This window comes from Dermacentor andersoni, chromosome 7 (assembly GCF_023375885.2).
Source record: "Dermacentor andersoni chromosome 7, qqDerAnde1_hic_scaffold, whole genome shotgun sequence".
Classification (NCBI taxonomy): domain Eukaryota; kingdom Metazoa; phylum Arthropoda; class Arachnida; order Ixodida; family Ixodidae; genus Dermacentor; species Dermacentor andersoni.
In genome coordinates, this window is record NC_092820.1 from 48,274,851 (window position 1) to 48,292,367 (window position 17,517).

The 17,517-nt window shown below is 45.9% G+C and overlaps 1 protein-coding gene across 1 annotated transcript; it reads left to right on the forward strand.

Annotated features, from left to right (window-relative positions):
- Nucleotides 1–6,880: 6,880 nt before the first annotated feature.
- On the forward strand, nucleotides 6,881–8,788 carry LOC126535375 (uncharacterized). The gene has a single exon (XM_050182260.1). It carries the CDS (start codon nucleotides 6,881–6,883, stop codon nucleotides 8,786–8,788), a length of 1,908 nt encoding a protein of 635 aa, XP_050038217.1.
- Nucleotides 8,789–17,517: the final 8,729 nt, after the last annotated feature.

Here is a 17,517-nt window from a genome sequence, read left to right on the forward strand (position 1 = left end):
GAGCTCCCCTGTACTGCGGCGAAAAATAGTTTTTTTCCTATGAGATAAACAAAATTAACGAGTGTTGGCGTGACACCTACATTTATTGTTTTCTGAACAAAATTAGGAAGAAATGCAGGATTAGGATCATTGCAGTCTTCACGGACATAAGCCACTGAATTTGCTTTGAAATATTTTCAAGGCAATCTATCAAGCGAGAGCTCTTCTGCGCCTCAGCATACCACGAATAACTACGTGGGATGATGACGTGATTATTCCTCAACAAGGCTTCGTATGAAATATATGTCATTGATTCTTCTAAGCGTAGGCAAAAAGTGTGAAAAAGGAAATATTTTTGTGATTTGGCTTGGCATGTGATTAAATCTGTTTTGGTAGCATATATACCTTCTTATATGCCTATAAACATAATAGAACATCTATATGGTTGAATATTTGCTGTTTAGTGATGCAAGCACCACGTATCGCCAAAGAGCCAAAGAGGTATCGCCAAAGGATTGCCCGAACTGACACTGCATCAAGAGCGTCTGAAGGGCCACCTGATGACAAGGTACAGACATGTCCGCAACTATTGCAACACCACCGGAGGCATCAGCCTCCTTACGGTCTTTACGATAGATGGTGTGTTGACGAAGAAAGTTTGTGTAAATGGTTTCAAATGTGTCTCTTGAACACCCCGCAACTTTCGATTATGCTTGTGTAGAAATTCTCTAATGTCATCTAGGATATGAATGAGACCTCTAACATTCCATTGCAGTATCTGTGTCCCTATTATAGAAGATGTTTCATTTGTTCTGTGTTTAGGAGACAATGATAAGCTCATGGGCCCTGTGGAGGCACCGTGACGTGAGTCTGGTGTTTTTTGGAGCGCTCGAGAGAGGCTCGCCGCTTCTGACGCGCTGGTGGCGCCATCTGGCTGGTTCTTTTGTCCATCGCCCCTTCCGAGCGCTGTGTTTGACCAGAAGGCATGGGTATGTTGGACGAGGCCTTTGAGACGAGCTTCCCGGAGCTTGATGCTCCCTTGTTCCTGGGTGGCGGAACAGCACGAGCTGTAGCCACCGGGGGGGCGGATGGCGTCACTGCGGGCTCGCTGTGTGTGGGTAGGACAGCCGCCGGAGGCCGTTGTGGTGCTGCCCCCTGACGCGCCACATCAGCAAAGCTGCTCTTAGGCAGGTAGGGCACCCGTTTACGTGCCTCCTTGAAAGATATATTTTGTTTGACTTTGATTGCGACAATTTCTTTCTCTTTTTCCAGGATGGGCACGACCGTGAGTAGGCGGCGTGCTCCCCATCACAGTTTACACAGTGGAGGGTTCTCGCAAAATTCATAGGTATGTTAATGAGCACTGCATTTTCAACAGGTCCTTCGCAAAACATCGTTCCTGAATGAGGATATACCTCAGTGCGGTATCGTGTGAAAAATAAACGAAAACTCTGTTTTTAATTTTCCCCACCATAGTGTAGGTTCTGTAAGACTACTTTTGCGAAATGGCATTATAACCAAACGCTTAAGCGTCGAAGGGAGTTGACCATATAGTTCTTATTTTGCAGTTGTGTTCGTTTTCTTTTAAATAATCATACGCCGGCACACGTGGCCGCACTACAGCCAATCAAAATATCACTCATTTGGGGTATGAGTAAATGGATAGGAATATCTTTGAAGATAGAAGTTTAAACAACAGAAAAATGCGCGAGGAAAGTGCACCACGATATTAGTTCGAAAATTCGTTTCGATCCACAGGTCTGGGTAGTCGCATATCTCCATCAGGCAAACGTCAGTCAGTCCGGCTGGCAGCTTTCTCCGACAGCACGTTTAATCATGTATATAGCGAGTTACATGACCGCGCATCACTTCTTGGGCTGACACCGTAGACACGAAAAAAATGGTTTGGTTATAAGACACCGACGTGAAAGCTAAAATTCAGAAGTATTTGACCTTGGTACACATGTTGATTTTTGACCCCAGACGGAGAAATAGCATGTACCCGGACTCCGTAGGAAGCAAACGGTCTCGGCGCGGGTACCTGAGAGAGAGAGAGAGAGAGAGAGAGAGAAACAACTTTATTGAGCTGAGTTCGACATCTTCTTAGACGCCATCGATGGAAGTGGTTCCCTCTTCACGCGACCCATATGCTTCCCGAGCCGCCTGGACCCTGGAGATCAGGTCTAGCTGGTCTTCAAGGGCGGGGTTTATTAGCAAGGTCTTCCATCGCTCGGTAAGGGTGGACGAGGGATGGGGTAGGGTAGTGGGGCAGGTAAAGAGTGGGGCGATTACCTTGATAAAATCGCATACTCCAATGACGTGTAGGAGCGTGCCTAGCGGAGTTTTGCAGAAATTATATTCTTTATCGTGCCTTTCCAGATACATATTGTTTTGAAGATAAGGGTGCGGGTAGGATCCTGCCTGTATCTGCCTGTAAATCGCTTGCTGTTCTCTGCTAAGCGACTTGTGAGGATCGGGGTAACGGCGCCTCTCCGTTTTGTAATGGTTCGTAATGTCCCTATAACTAATTATGGACTGTGGCTCACCTTCCTCTAACCGGTGTTCCATGTCTCGGGCGAATTGATGGGCAAGTTTGTTGCCCTCCAGCCCAGAGTGAACCAGTGTCCATATGAACTCAACATTCCTTTCAGGTACGTCGCGTTTACACATGAGAATATCTAGTGCCGCAGGAGGAGTTCTATAGAGATTTATACAGTACCAGTGGCACCCACGACGATAATGGAAGAGAAAATAGAGTAAAGGAATTCGAAATCCCGCAGGTAACGCCGGAAGAAGCAAAGGAAGCCTTGGGAGATATGCAAAGGGGGAAGGCAGCTGGGGAGGATCAGGTAACAGCAGATTTCTTGAAGGATGGTGGGCAGACTGGTCTAGAGAAATTGGCCGCCCTGATACGCAATGCCTCATGACCTGGAGCTTATTGGAATCTTGGAAGAACGCTAACATAATCCTAATCCATAAGAAAGGGGACGCCAAAGACATGAAAAATTATAGACCGATTAGCTTACTTTCAGTTGCCTACAAACTATTCACTATTCAGAGACCTGGATTGGGAAGAATTGGGGATAAATGTTAATGAAGAATACCTTAGTAACTTGCGATTCGCTGATTATATTGCCTTGCTCAGTAACTCAGGGGTGCAATTGCAATGCATGCTCACTGACCTGGAGAGGCAAAGCAGAAGAGTGGGTCTAAAAATTGATCTGCAGAAAACTATGGCAATGTTTAACAGTCCGCGAAGAGAACAGCAATCTACAATGGGTAGCGAGGCACTGGAAGTGGTAAGGGAATACATCTGCTTAGGGCAGGTAGTGACGGCGGATCCGGAACATGAGACGGAAAAAATCAGAAGAATAAGAATGGGCTGGGGTGCGTTTGGCAGGAATTCAAAGATCATGAACAGCAGGTTGCCATTATACCCTAAGGGAAAAGTGTATAATAGCTGTGTCTTACCAGTACTCACCAACGGGGCAGAAACCTGGAGGCTTACGAAAAGGGTTCTACTCAAATTGAGGAGGACGCAACGAGCTATGGAAAGAAGAATGATGGGTTGAATGTTAAGAGATTAGAAAAGAGCAGATTGGGTGAGGGAACAAGCGCGAGTTAATAACATCTTAGTTGAAATCAAGAAAAAGAAATGGGCATGGGGAGGACATGTAATGAGGAGAGAAGATAACCGATGGTCATTAAGGGTTACGGACTGTATTCCAAGGGAAGGGAAGCGTAGCAGGGGGTGGCAGAAAGTTAGGGGGGCGGATGAGATGAAGAAGTTTGCAGGGACGACATGACCACAATTAGTACATGACCGGCGTTGTTGGAGAAGTATGGGAGAGGGCTTTCCCTGCAGTAGGCGTAACCAGGCTGATAATGATGTTGATGATGATGATGATGATGATCATGATAATGATCATGAGTGCCGCAAGAGACACCCACCCTCTTTCTGTAACTGTTATCTGCATTTTGTGAGTCAGTGAGAATTATTGCCACCTTGGGCTGCGCGAGTGCTAGCGCTATCGCGGCCTCTTCTGCCACCTCCGGAAATGATGTCTTGATGGAGCCACAGGTTATGAGCACATCCCGCGTCCTAACTGGCAGCGTGGCTTTCGATGAAAACTTGGGTAATGAAGCGTCTGTGAAGAGAGTGACCCCCTCTTCCTTTTCTACTATTTAACCTATAGTCTCCGTCTAGGCCATTAAACTAGCCGCTCTGCAGCCATTGTTACGACGCGATCTCATGTTTCGAGGCAATGGCTTACTGTCGATTTTATGCGCGTACCACCTGGGTAACGGCCCCGTTTCCTTCCGCTCTGCCTCTTGCCAGGCCAACTTGGCAAGAGCGCGACGTCCCGCCAACGTTTGACTCAGTCTGTTTGATTAGACAGATGAGCTTCTATTAACTCTTCAACGACGTTGTGCTTGGCCATGCGGAGAAGCTTGTCGGTCGAAGAATTCTTCGGCATGCCCAGCGCCATCTTGGTTGCCTTGCGTATAATGACGTTTAACTGGTCCCTGTTGTTCTTGAGTAACTTCAGTATGGCACCACGTAAAAGATGCGCGACGTCACGAAGGCCTTGACAAGCATCAGCGAATATTCCTGCTCCTTCAATCGCCTTTGTTTCTTTGTGACTCTGCTGATCATGGTCGAAATTTGTTCCATTGAAACCTTGATTTAGTTGATCGACGCCCCCGCCTTGCCATTGTTCTGGAAGATGACACCCAGGATGCGTGCTCGAGTGGCTGGTATTGTGGTTGTCCCGTCGATTATGATGCGGACGTTCTCTTGGTCTCCTTTCTTTCTTCTTGGCTTGATAAGGAGTAACTCTGACTTCTGTGGCCAGCAGCTGAGGCCACACGATTTAGCGAACTCCTGCACGGTCTTTGTCCCTCTCTGAAGGGTCTCCTCCATCCAACTCTCCGACCCTGCCCTCGACGTCCACACAGTGATATCGTCTGCATAAAGAGCGTGATTTATGCCCTCTATGTCTTGAAAAAAAGGTGGGAGAGGGGAGGAGTGCCAAGTTGAAGCGAAGAGGTGAAAGAACCGATCCTTGCGGGGTGCCTCTGTGTCCCAGGGCTCTCGGTTTCGACTTCTCCCCAATTTTCATCGTTGCCGTTCTACTACTTAAGAAATCTTACCCAGATTTGAATATTCGCTTTCCGCACCCCGTTTGGCGCAGGTTACGGAAAATACTTTCGTGAGTGACGCTATGAAAGGCCCCTTGAGATCGAACGCCAGGGTAGCTTTTGGCGTAAGAGTCTTCACTTGCTTGATGACCAGCTCATGTAGTTGCACCAAGACGTCTTGCCTGCTCAGGTGCCTCTGGAATTCGTACATTGTCGGTGGCATCTCATCAGTGACGTTCAAATGTCTCTGTAGTCTCTTGAAAGCCATACGCTCGACCACTTTCCCCATAAATGACGGGAGCGAGATGGGGCGCAGATTGTCGACATTGGGTGGTTTCCCCGGCTTTGGAATGAAATGCACCTCCGCTTCTTTCGAGTCTTTTGGTAACGAACCCTTCTCCCAGGACGCGTTGTCTAGGTTTAGCAATTCAGCTCGGCTTTTGTCGCTCATATTTTTTGATACAACAAATTCAGCCCTCGCGGTAGGCGCATCATGCAAGATACCTTAGAGTACGGGCTGACACTCCTCAACATGCCTCAAGCACACACGAGGCTGGGACAGACAGTTCACCAAGCAGACACATCACCAGATCTTACCTGGAGTACTCGTCCGCAGCTTTTTCAATGGGAGGTGCTGGACGATTGCATGGGGAGGGACCACTTTCCAATCCTCATACGCTTTCGCACAGGCCACGCCAATCCGAAGATGAAGTCACACGCCACTACAGGCCTAAGCCACAAAACACACTGGGACAAATACCGCGAGTTACTGCAGCAGCAGTCTCCAGCCAAGAACATTGACCATCTGGTATCACAGCTGTGCGTAGTGAAGCGAAGAGCCACCAAACACTTACGGGTTCCCTCTGACCACCCAGAGCCTGATAGACATCTGCTCACCTTATGAAATAGAAGGCACCGGATACTCGCTGAGTACAGGCGGTCTGGTCGCACTGCTCACCAAAAAGCACGGTTGCGCAAAATACAGCGTTTCATCGAAGAATATACGACTATGCTCGCGTCAGACCCCTGGATGGGAATTTGCGAATCCATCAATGGGCAGATTCATACGTCCAAGGTTTGGGCATTCCTGCGCTCTCTTCTCGGCCAGCGCAAGACCAACAACGGCGCGGCTCGTGTGGCCCTCCGCGAAGGCATCAGCGCTCAGGAACTTGCGGAACAGGCCGCTGAACTGTTTTTCCCGCAGACGTCTCGCCACGCAGACACCACATACCAGAGGGGTGTACATTCTGAAGATAATGAACCACTTAACAGCCCCTTCACCATGATCAAGCTGGAGCACGCCTTGCAGCTTGCTAATGTACGTAGTGCTTCAGGGGTCGATGAGGTGGGCGTGGCTCATCTACACAATTTGCCCCTTGAGCACAACCACGTTGTTCTCGAAGAATTTAATCGAGTCTGGGATACCGGTATACTGCCCTCCACTTGGAAGTTTTCGGTGGTCAAGCCAATTCCGAAGCCTGGTAAACCATCACATACCTTATCCAACCTCTGTCCGATCTCTTTGACCTCGTGTGTCTGTAAAGTAATGGAGAGCATGGCCAACACACGCTTGATGTGGTACCTTGAAGATCACGACCTTTTGGCTCCTACACTCTATGGATTTCGCCATGGGCTGTCAACACAGGATTTGCTAGCCCGCATAAAACAGGACGTCCTCGACTCTAATTCGGTGGACCCACGAGCCATTGTCGCAGTGGATATAGGCAAGGCATTTCATTCCGTCCCACATAACACTGTCATGATCAAAGCACGTGCCCTTGGCATCAGAGGGAAGATGTGCAACTTCACAGCGGGTTTCCTTGAAGAGCGAAGCTACCAAGTCGAAGTTGGTCACGACGCCAGTGCCATACGAACCAACCACGTCGTCCCCCAGGGCTCAGTTATTTCACCGACGCTGTTTAATATAGCTATGCACCAGCTATCTAAAGGCCTTGCCGACGTATCGGGCCTGAAACACGCGGTGTACGCCGATGACGTCACCGTGTGGACGCATCAAGGGTGCATCGGGGAACAGGAGGATGTCTTACAACGAGCTCTCGACATTATTCACACCTATGCCACGGAAACGGGTTTACACACTGCCCTAGACAAAACAGAGTTTGTCGTCATTCATGGTGGCAGGTCTACCTTTGGAAAGCAGGAAGAAAAGCAGTCTTCTAAACTGTACATCAGTGACCAACCCATCACACGGAAATCTACTATCCGAATACTCGGTATGCGCCTAGACGAGAACTGCATAGCGAACACTTGGTTCCAATGCATTAGGAAGACCAGCAAACAAGTCCTGCACGCTTTACGCAGAATCTCTACCCGCACCCGTGGAGTAAACGAACGTGAAATGCGCCAGTTCGCTCAAGCTTTTCTTGCCTCCCGTATCACGTACGGGCTGCCGTATCATCCAGTCAAACGCACACAGATGCACGCGCTCGACCAGTTACTTAACGAAGCCAAACGCATTGTAACTGGACTCCCAAGGTACACAAGCCTCGAAGCGCATAAAAGTTGTAGCGAACTCAACAACCTGTCCGAGCTCGTAGACATGCACATCTATACACATGAGACGAGACTTCGCGCCACAAAAGCCGGGCGACACACACTCATGCTCCTCGGGTATGACGTCCACAAAATGCCCATTTTGCCCAACAACACGCCGCCGTGGGAAATCACGGCTCTCACCGATGGCACGCCACTTCCTCTCAATATGGACCCTACTCACCGAATGCGGCGCCTTGCATATGCCAAGAGGCATGCCAAGGCTACGAGTTCACTCTCCTTGTCTGAACGCATCGTATACAGGGACGCTGCCCTGCCTGCAGACGACGTTAGTAACACCTGTTATGCGACTGCGTGGTACGACCAGACAAATGAAAATCAGTACCGCCGCCATCATATATCAGCAGACGCAATGTCCAGCACCCGCGCTGAGCTAATGGCCATCCTAGATTATTTGGAGTGGGCCCTCGCAACTACGTCTCAAACTGACCCGGTTCACCATCCTGTGTACACAGATTCCCAGGCTGCCCATCGGGCATGTGCTAATGTTATTTACACAGATCCCGTACTGCAGAAGATCCGGCCCCAGGCACGCCTGCTCCACGAATGCGGTCACGATGTTTCCATTACCTGGGTCCCTGTGCACTGCGGTATCCCCGGAAACGAGAAGGCTCATAGACTGGCGCGTGCTCATCTCTCTACCGCGCTAGCCAGAGCCTCCGATAATCCTTATCCTCTCCTAGCTACCACAACTGAGGTAGCAGACCCAATGACAGACAAGCATGCTACCAAACAAAGACGTGCCGCCTACCTCGCAGCAGTGGGCAATCCACACTCTATACCGTCACTTCCACCGAAGGTGTTCACACTGCGAGAGTCAGTCTTGCTTCGGAGAATCCAGACAAGCACCCTCCTTACTCCTCACTTGTTGAACCATTTCAACAAGGGTGGCCCACCGCCACCCGTAAGTTGGTTCTGTTCTATGTGCATATGGCGTGCTGATCTAAACCACCTTTGTTGGGAGTGCCCCTTCTACATCCCACCAAGGTTTCGTGCCCTGGCCACCATACAGCGGGGACCCTTGCCTTCTCCTCTCCGGACTTGGGCTTGCCCGGATACCACATCTCCGGACCATGCCGTCGAGCTCTGGTGAGCCCTGCTGCTGTTCCTTCAGGACCCTGCAGCACCACCCGTCGGCTATTGGCTCCGCGACAACCACAAGCGTCATGCGGTCCCCACTTAGCTGCCTCCAGAACGTTCATTAATAAAACGGAGGCAGCCTTACCCTTCCCCTTTTCCAATAACACTCCTCCTCTTTCCATCGCAGCGTCTTCGGCGCATTTTAATGTGGAATAAACGTGGTTTCATTCATTCATTGGACTACTTATATAGTTCAGAACTTCCGGGATTGAGCTTGGCAGATGTCTAGCTGTGAATGAAGCGACAGAAGACGTTAAGTTCCTTAGCCGCGATAATCTCATCTTGAGATCGTTCAGGTAAGTTTTCATTAGCAGTGAAGATGGTTGGTCCCGCTGGACTATTCGGATGCGACGCAATGTATCTCTGATTAGGTCTGAGTACATGTGTTTTAGCAAGTTCCCGTCATGCATGCATATATCCCTAAAGATCTTTTAGGCTCATCCCAGTTTCCTGCATTTAATAATGCTGCTAAGCTGTTACGCAGACTAGCCATTGCCTTTTCGTCATGCAAGAGCTCTTTATCCAGACGCCACAGGTGGGAATAGAGTAATCTATCTTTCATTTCGCAGACCAGCGCCACCGCTCTGTCGTCCGAGATATCTAGGGCAAACGGAGGAAGTTCCACTGCCTTGCACTCCACGACTAAAGATTTCACAGAAGGGGATACATAGGTGCCATTCAAACTAGCCTGTACATTATTACGACACTATGTGTGTTGGGATGTTTGACCGTGTCGTAACACATACGCGTCCGTTAAATTGAACTGTTCTATCAGTTTTTTTAACTTCAGAAATGTATATGTCTACCTTTTTTTTAGATGGACCTGTTCTATCTGTTACGTTACTTAAAACACTGTTAAAGACTCCTGTGAGGATAACATACTTCCTTTCTAAGAATAAGCGATTAAGCTGTACATAAAAGCTAGCCATTGCAGGGGTTTTGGCTGGTGCGTAAATGTTTACGAGCTTGAATTTCTCCGTTTGGTACTCGAAATCGAGTACTACCATGCAGCCTTCTTGATCAAAGCTAAAGTGGCATCTAGTGTAAAGTGGCATAAAGGTGCATTTCCTGAAAATCAAGTTGTTTAAGGTAACGCATTGTGGTGTCGTCTCCCTTCCGTCCTTGTTTGCTGACGCTAAATGTGCCTTCATTGAGGAGTGACCAGTTTAGTAGTATGATACCTGCACCGCATGAGTGGTGTGTCGGAATTGAGAAAAACCCTTTAGCCCTGAATTGCCGTTCATGGCACTTAAGTTCCTCTAAAGAGTTTATGCTTGTTTCTTGTAAACATAAGATATCACAGTGTAGTTTTCTGGCATATCTTGCCACTGTGTTTTCCTTAGCCTCGTTGATATGTCCCTGACATTCCATCTTTAGTGGCGTAGCTTAGTAAGAAGAGAAGACTGTAAATTATTGTGTGGACCTTTGAGGGTTTATGTAACCTAGTTTACCTGATCCGATTTTACCTGTGGGCCAACCTAGATTGTTCTAGTCTTCACAATCCATTACTTAGCCTAGTCAGCTATCAGTTAACGGGTGTGTTGCATATAGAGGAACCACTTCCTTGCTACAAGAAGTCTTCTTGCCTACTGCTGCAGAGTTGTGTGCGTTATAGAACCACGGAAATACAAACCACTCAGATAAACAATCTGGTATACATGTAGCAACATACCTGTTGCGTAAAAAAACACACATGCACGTAATACACTATTCGGCAACTTGAATACGCCTTATTTGATGTTATGACACTGTGCACTCTAGGGCTCTAGGACGCTTTGACCTCAGTGAGGCTGGCAGCTGTCGGCGACAGCACATATAAGCATGTGTATACCGGGTCACAGGGGCGTGCATCCCTTCTTGTACTGACACCGTAGACACGAAACAATGGTTTGGTTAAAAGACACCGAAGCGAAAGCTGAAATTCAGATTTATTTGACCTCGTTACCCATGTTGATTCTTGAACACAGACGGGCGGATAGCGTGTAGCTGGACTCGGTAGCAAGGAAACGATCTTGGCGCGGGCACCTGACGAATGCGAAAATTTTCTGACGGTGTCTTGTTCTAGGGTTTTTGTGAACGAAGAGGCAGAGTGAACTTGAGACATGCTTTATTGCATGGCAGCAACTCTACGTGGCAGAATCACAGACAAGGAATAGAAGGGTGAAAAACACCACTTAGCTTGCTGGCCATCGGTAATATATACATAGTGGGTGAGGATGATGTGACCGCGGTATGGCCTGCGTGACAGAAAGGACAACGCTATCACACAAGTACACGTGTACAGTGCTCACGGAATGAGACGCGTTAATTTAGGGCTAAGTAATGCGCATACTTTCATTTCAACCAGCTGTAGTTCGTGTCACATGGACGTAATTCTGGAGGGTAATTTTACATCGGAGTCCTCGTCACCTTTGGTGACCAAATTCCTAGTGACATGTCATGGTTTTGTCACGTACTTTGTACACATGTAGGGTTCTACTAAGCGCTCCATGTCGCATTTCATTCCTTGTGCAGTGTAAAGATATGCAACAAGAAGTGTCAGTCAGGGCTGCTGGCAGCATTCGGCGTTGGCGCATATAAGCGTGTCTATAACGAGTCATATGGGCGCGCATCGCTTCTTGTGCTGACACCGTAGACACGAAAAAAAAATAGTTTGGTTAAAAAACATTGAAGTGAAAGCTAAAATTCAGAAGTATTTGACCTAGTTACACATGTTGCTTTATGACCCTAGACGGGTAGATAGCATGTAGCCGAACTCGGCAGGAAGCCAACGATCCCGGCGTGGGCCCCTGGCAAATGGGGAAGTGTTTCTATTTGTGGTTCAGAACGATTTATCTATTATTTTCTAGTACGCAAGGGAAAGTCAAAACGCACGATTTGCTGAACATTTTTATGCCTGGGATGATTTCATTCAGTGACACGTTTCCTGGGGTACGCTCGAACACATCAGAATGACTACTGGGCGTGTTTATTTCGTGCCGACTACACAACAATACTCATAACTCGCCACCATTGATTGCGCAAAAGTACTAAAAAACAAGCCACTATCTTCGTTAACTTCATTTTCTTGAAAGATGTAACTGTCTTTACAGTCAAAACGGAAATGTGAGGAGCAAAAGTGATCTTCAGTTACCAAAATGCATGCATGCATGAAAGGAGTTGCTCACGCCCCTTCGCTCCAAGGGACGACAGAAAAGATAATTTTGAGACCCTAAATATAGCGTTATTGCCGACAGGAGCCAAGCCTCTGCCGATTAAATTCTATCAAGGACTTGATATTCAATACCCCCCCCCCCCCCCAATACTCCTCGCGTACTGAACCCTGTGCCACACAAAAGCAACCAGTGCAGTTTCCAATACGAGCCAGGAACTCCAGCTAGATACAGCGTGTCTAGCGTCATAGCAGTAATATCAGCGACATGTGCAGTGTAACCGAGCTCTAATCCAGCGATGTCTCTAGTATATTAGTGGGTCCCAGTGAGTCTAATGTGTTCCGGTGGGTCCCAGCGAAATCCAATGTAAAAAGAGGCGCTGGTTTCTCATTTGTTAGCCCTAGAAGACGCCGATTTTTTAAATGGGGTTATCTTGCGGCAGGAGATTCAAATTTGCACCTTCAGATTTCATAATTTCGTAAAGGTATATATAAATTCTTATCTCTATGCGGGTACAATTACAATTCCGAACATGCCGACACTAGTTGAGGTCTGCCGAGCTTGTTTCAAATAGGCACACCATTCAGTTTCAGCGAGCTTAAACGGTACCTCCGTCACACGTGCCAGCATATCAAAGGTTGTTTACAGAGAAATCATATAGTATTCGGCTTATTTGTTTTGATATTGTCATCATCATCGACGCCTTCGTAGAGCCTTAGTGTGAAAGATTCTTTTTTTCGCATCTGGTGACATGGGATAAAGCATGAAACAAATATGGCAAGAATAGTAGAAAACATGGCGCCTGTGTTCCTCGCGTAGTCATCTCTATCTATAGGACATATTTACAGCAATTTATGCTGCAGATAAAAATACTACTTTTACTTCGTATGGCTATCTGATAATTTCACATCGCAATCAGTGCTTCATCTTTCTGGTGAATCTGCCACTTTCTTTTTTCTGTGGCTTTCATGCTTATAAAAAATACTCATGCAAACTAGCTTAGCATTTTAAAAGATATAATCGTGCTTGATGTTTATAAGGTCTATTGATTAATTTCGGAATTCACCAGATAACGCACGAGTTATTCATGTTGAATTCTCATGCACCGGCCAGAGTACAATTGTACAGTACAAAATACAGTTGTAGGATTGCTTGCAGGGGATGCCGAAGCACATCGTTCATTGTTTATTCATTAGTACGGTGTGTCATTTTCGTGCTACTATATGCACGAATCTACGACCACTTCGAATGAAAATTTGGCCGCTTTGGGCCATGGTTATTTACTGCGTGATAACAGGAATTTGACGAAGTAATTTCATTCAGAGAACATTGCACTTTATTGTGGTTTTGGAAACCTGAAACAAAATAAAGCCTAAATATTTTGTAGTATTGCATCCTAAATATTGAGCTCCAAGAAACGCGCTAGGATACCTGTGCCAGCTTAATCGTTCTCCTGATTAAATTTCATAATAAAAATGCGCAGTTTCGCAAAAGCCAAGGACGAAGAACACAAAAGCTATTACCCGTTTCCGCCCCACCCATTTTCTTGTCCTCAACACAACCATTTGGAGAGTTAATTTCACGCGGCTGCAATTTTAACGTTGCGCCAGGTACCAAGACACAGCTTGCTTGGTATCAGGTGTTGCGGCATACGCGGGCTAACCTTCTAAATATAATGACAAAGTACCTGGCAATATGACATTATTTACCTGTGTTTAATAAGAGGAAATAACATGTGTGTATTGCAATTTAAGGACGCTTGGTAGACAAAATTGATCTTCAGTTCGCTAAAATGGTTTCTGAAGTTCAGTGCGGGACTAATGGCGGGCGTTCAGAACTGTTCGCAGCTGGTCGTTCAGCCTTCTAGCTTCTCTCTTGTGCCTTCTATATCCGCTCCATTCTGCCTGCGCTACAAGAAGAATGAACATCATCTAACATGCCCATATAACTATCCGCATCACATATGGACTTTTCGGAATTGGGCTGCAGCGACATCGTCTTGTCACCGCAAGGGCAATGCTCGCACTATCTGTTCTTTAGCGTCAGTTTCTGCAGAAATTATGTGCGTATATTGCTGGTCATTGCCCATTAGCATAATCTCATTATTGAACTAAAGCTTCAACTAACAACCTTAATTTCGCAGTTCATCATTTATGATAAACAGCCTATTTAAAAAGAAGCGTGTCATATTCATGAATATATATTTTTTCCATAGGCACTTGCTAAGCGGCGCATAACTTCCAGACTTTTTCAAAACTTCAACAATAATGCAGCTTAGTACTTCAGATGGGCTAGTTACTGCTTTATTTACTGACGTTAGGTTACATAAGTAGCTGGTGAATAGAAACCGAGTGGATGAGAGGCGATGTATGTTTAGCAGAACCGCAGCCAGTCCCTTATGCCACCCTGAAAAAGCCTCTGAAAAAAACTGGCACATTCTTTTCACATTTGCTATAATTATGCAACCACCATTTTTATAAGTTTACTACATGAACGATCACTTTTGCTCACCTTACTGCAGTGTTGTGACGCTGTAATGATTTGGTAACAATACTGCGGGAAAGATTAATTTTGAGGGGAAAATAGCTTCTACATGTAAATACAAGAGTGTACGTTAGGCAGCTTTTTCTGAATCCCCATTGTAGGTTTCGTTAATAGTGAGGTCCTCCGATCTTAAGCAAGAGCAAGTCGTGCATCTCACAAGGCGTTTTACTGGACCTTCTCATGCTGCTTCGATACACCAACTCTGCTGAAAGAAGGCCACAGGAATGTGACGCTTGAGTGAGAGCTTGCAGGGCACCACGAAAGGTCAAAGCAGTTTGCCTAACATTAATACAGGTAAGAATGCTTCAGCATTGAGAACATATTACATAGAGAAATTTTTTTTTTTTCAGAAATGAGTGGTTTCCTGCAATGCTTATGACTCCTAAGGAAAGATGCATCACTGTGGTAAAGTAACAGTTCACATTAGTGGGAGACTGAAACAAGTGTTATCACACTGAAAAGGACGATACGCTCACGGTTTCAATAACTATAATGCTTGTAATAAAGAACATAAGCAACAAGCCTAAAATGTACTTTTAAAAGCAGCACAGACAGTCCGAGGTAACTAGTTTACTCGGAAACATTCCTTCGGCCAGCAAAGTAAAAACGGTGGTTGCGTAGGGCCCTTGGTATTCCACTGCGAAATCGAGAGGCGCATGATAATATCGCGTCCAAAGTGCCCACATTTCAATGTTGGCGAAATGCAAAAATAAGGTGCATTGGGCGCTGATTAAAGAGCCGCGCGTGTCGAAAATAAATCCCGAGTCCCCCGCTACGGTGTCTCTCATTATTCTTTTGCAGTTTTTGCAGATGAAACCCTACATTTTATATTATTTAGAGCAAATAATACACGAATTAGAACAAATGCCTATTAAGGATCACCTGAATGCAGCTACATTTAACAAAATTTCGTACTTTCTAAATGGAGAAATTGTGAGATAGTCTGAGCAAAGATCGGTTTATACCAAAATAATTGCCATCACTTTGATATGCAACGTTATGTCATAATTTATTTCTAAAGAAATTATATGCGCAGTACAGACGCTCACTGCACCTACAATAATTCGCACTACTTCATAATCTGCAAAACATTCTTTCAAGCGACAACACAAGTTTACTATTTTTAACCTCTGCAAATGAATTTTGATTATCTTGATATCACGGGCTCCTTGAGAAGATCTCTGGTCACACTGGTCTGACCGTGGTCCGGCCTAAAGAAGCCAAATGCCAGTAATTTACAGCTTCGCCAAGTCGCTACGTGGCGGGATGCGAATAACAACACATGTAAATGTCCCAGCGCACTTTCAGATTTACACAGTATGCCTCGTAAGGACATGGCAGACGCGCTATTGCCGAACAAATACATCTAACGCATCTGTCATAAAGCAAAAAGTTGTCCGTATTGAATAGATTGCCTCGAAGTGACGCAACAATGATTGCTTTAAACATTGCTATCCTGACCTTTTAACTTCGAAAAATATATGAAACAAACCATCGATCCAGGACGCTCAAAACGTTGTGACTGCCGATTTTAGAGCGGCTATTTCATTGCGGGCGAGGGTATTGCATAATTTCTGACCTGAAAAATTGGTTTCAATCCACAGGTCTTGTAGTTGCACACCTCCGCTAGAGAAGCGTGTGTCAGTGCGCATGGTAGCTTCTGGCGACAGAATATGAAAACATATAAATAACGAGTCACATGGCCGCTCATCGCTTCTTGTGCGGACACTGTAGACACAAAAAAATGGGTTGGTTGAAAGACACCGATGGGAAAGCTGAAATGGAAAATTATTTGACCTCGTTACACATGTTGATTCCTGACCCCAGACGGGCGGATAGCACGCAGCCGAACTCGGTAGGAAGCAAACGATCTAGGCAAGGGCACATGGCACATGCGAAAATGTTTATATTTGAGCCTGAGCACAATTTTTCTATTACTTTCCAGTACACAATAGATAATCAAAACGCACGATTTGCTGATGTATTTTATACGTGGGAAAATATCAGTTAGCGTCTAGTTTCCTGTGGGTCCGCTCTAACACATCAAAAATACGACTGGGCTTGTCTATTTCGTGCCGACTTCTCAACAATACTTATAAGTCGCTGTCATCGGTTTCGCAAAATTACTACAAAACTAGGCGCTATGTTTATTAACATCATTTTGTTGAAGAACGTAGCCATTCGCATAGTCAAAAAGGGAAATGCGAAGAGCGAGAGGAATCTTCAGCGTCACAAATGCATGGATAAATGGAGTAGTTTACGCACCTTTATTTCAATGTGTGACACGAAAGAGATTTTCATGACACCAAAATATTGCGTTATTTATGACACGAGCGAAGTATCTACCGATTACGTCCCATCAAACATTTCATGTTCAACAGCCTGAATACTCTTGACGTAGTGGAACAAGTGCCACCGAAACGCAACCAGCGCCGTTTACAGCACGAGCCAGGAAATCCAGCTAGATACCGCTCGTCAAGCTTCCCATCATTAAAGCCTTGGCTCGTGCAGTTAACCGAGCTCTTATCCAGCGATACTTCTAGTGTACCAGTGGGTCCCATTGAGCGCCAGTGTGTCCAGAGCAATCCAATCTGAAAAAAAAAAAAACGAGCTGGTTTCTACTTGGTGAGCATTAGATGACACTGATTTTTCAAATAGGGTTGTCTTACAGCAGCAGATTTGCTGCTGCTTATTAATTTGCTCAAGGTAAATGTGTAATCTTGGGTCCATGTAGTTAAAAAACAATTTCTAATATGCCCAAATCAGTTGCGGTACGTTCAGGTTTTTTTTTTTTGAGATATGCACAACATTTACTTTAAGTCAGGTGCAAGAGTACCTCCGTAACATATGCCAGCGTATCAATTGTTGTTTACAAATAGGTCTCATAGCATCCAGTTTATTTGTTTTGAAATCGACGCCATCATCGATGCCTTCGTAGAGCCTTAGAGTGAAATGTTCTTTTTTAGTATATCGTGACGGGGGCTAA

What these genes read in the sequence shown, in the direction of transcription:
- LOC126535375 (XM_050182260.1), top strand. Translation starts at nt 6,881, where the DNA reads ATGATCAAAGCACGTGCCCTTGGCATCAGAGGGAAGATGTGCAACTTC.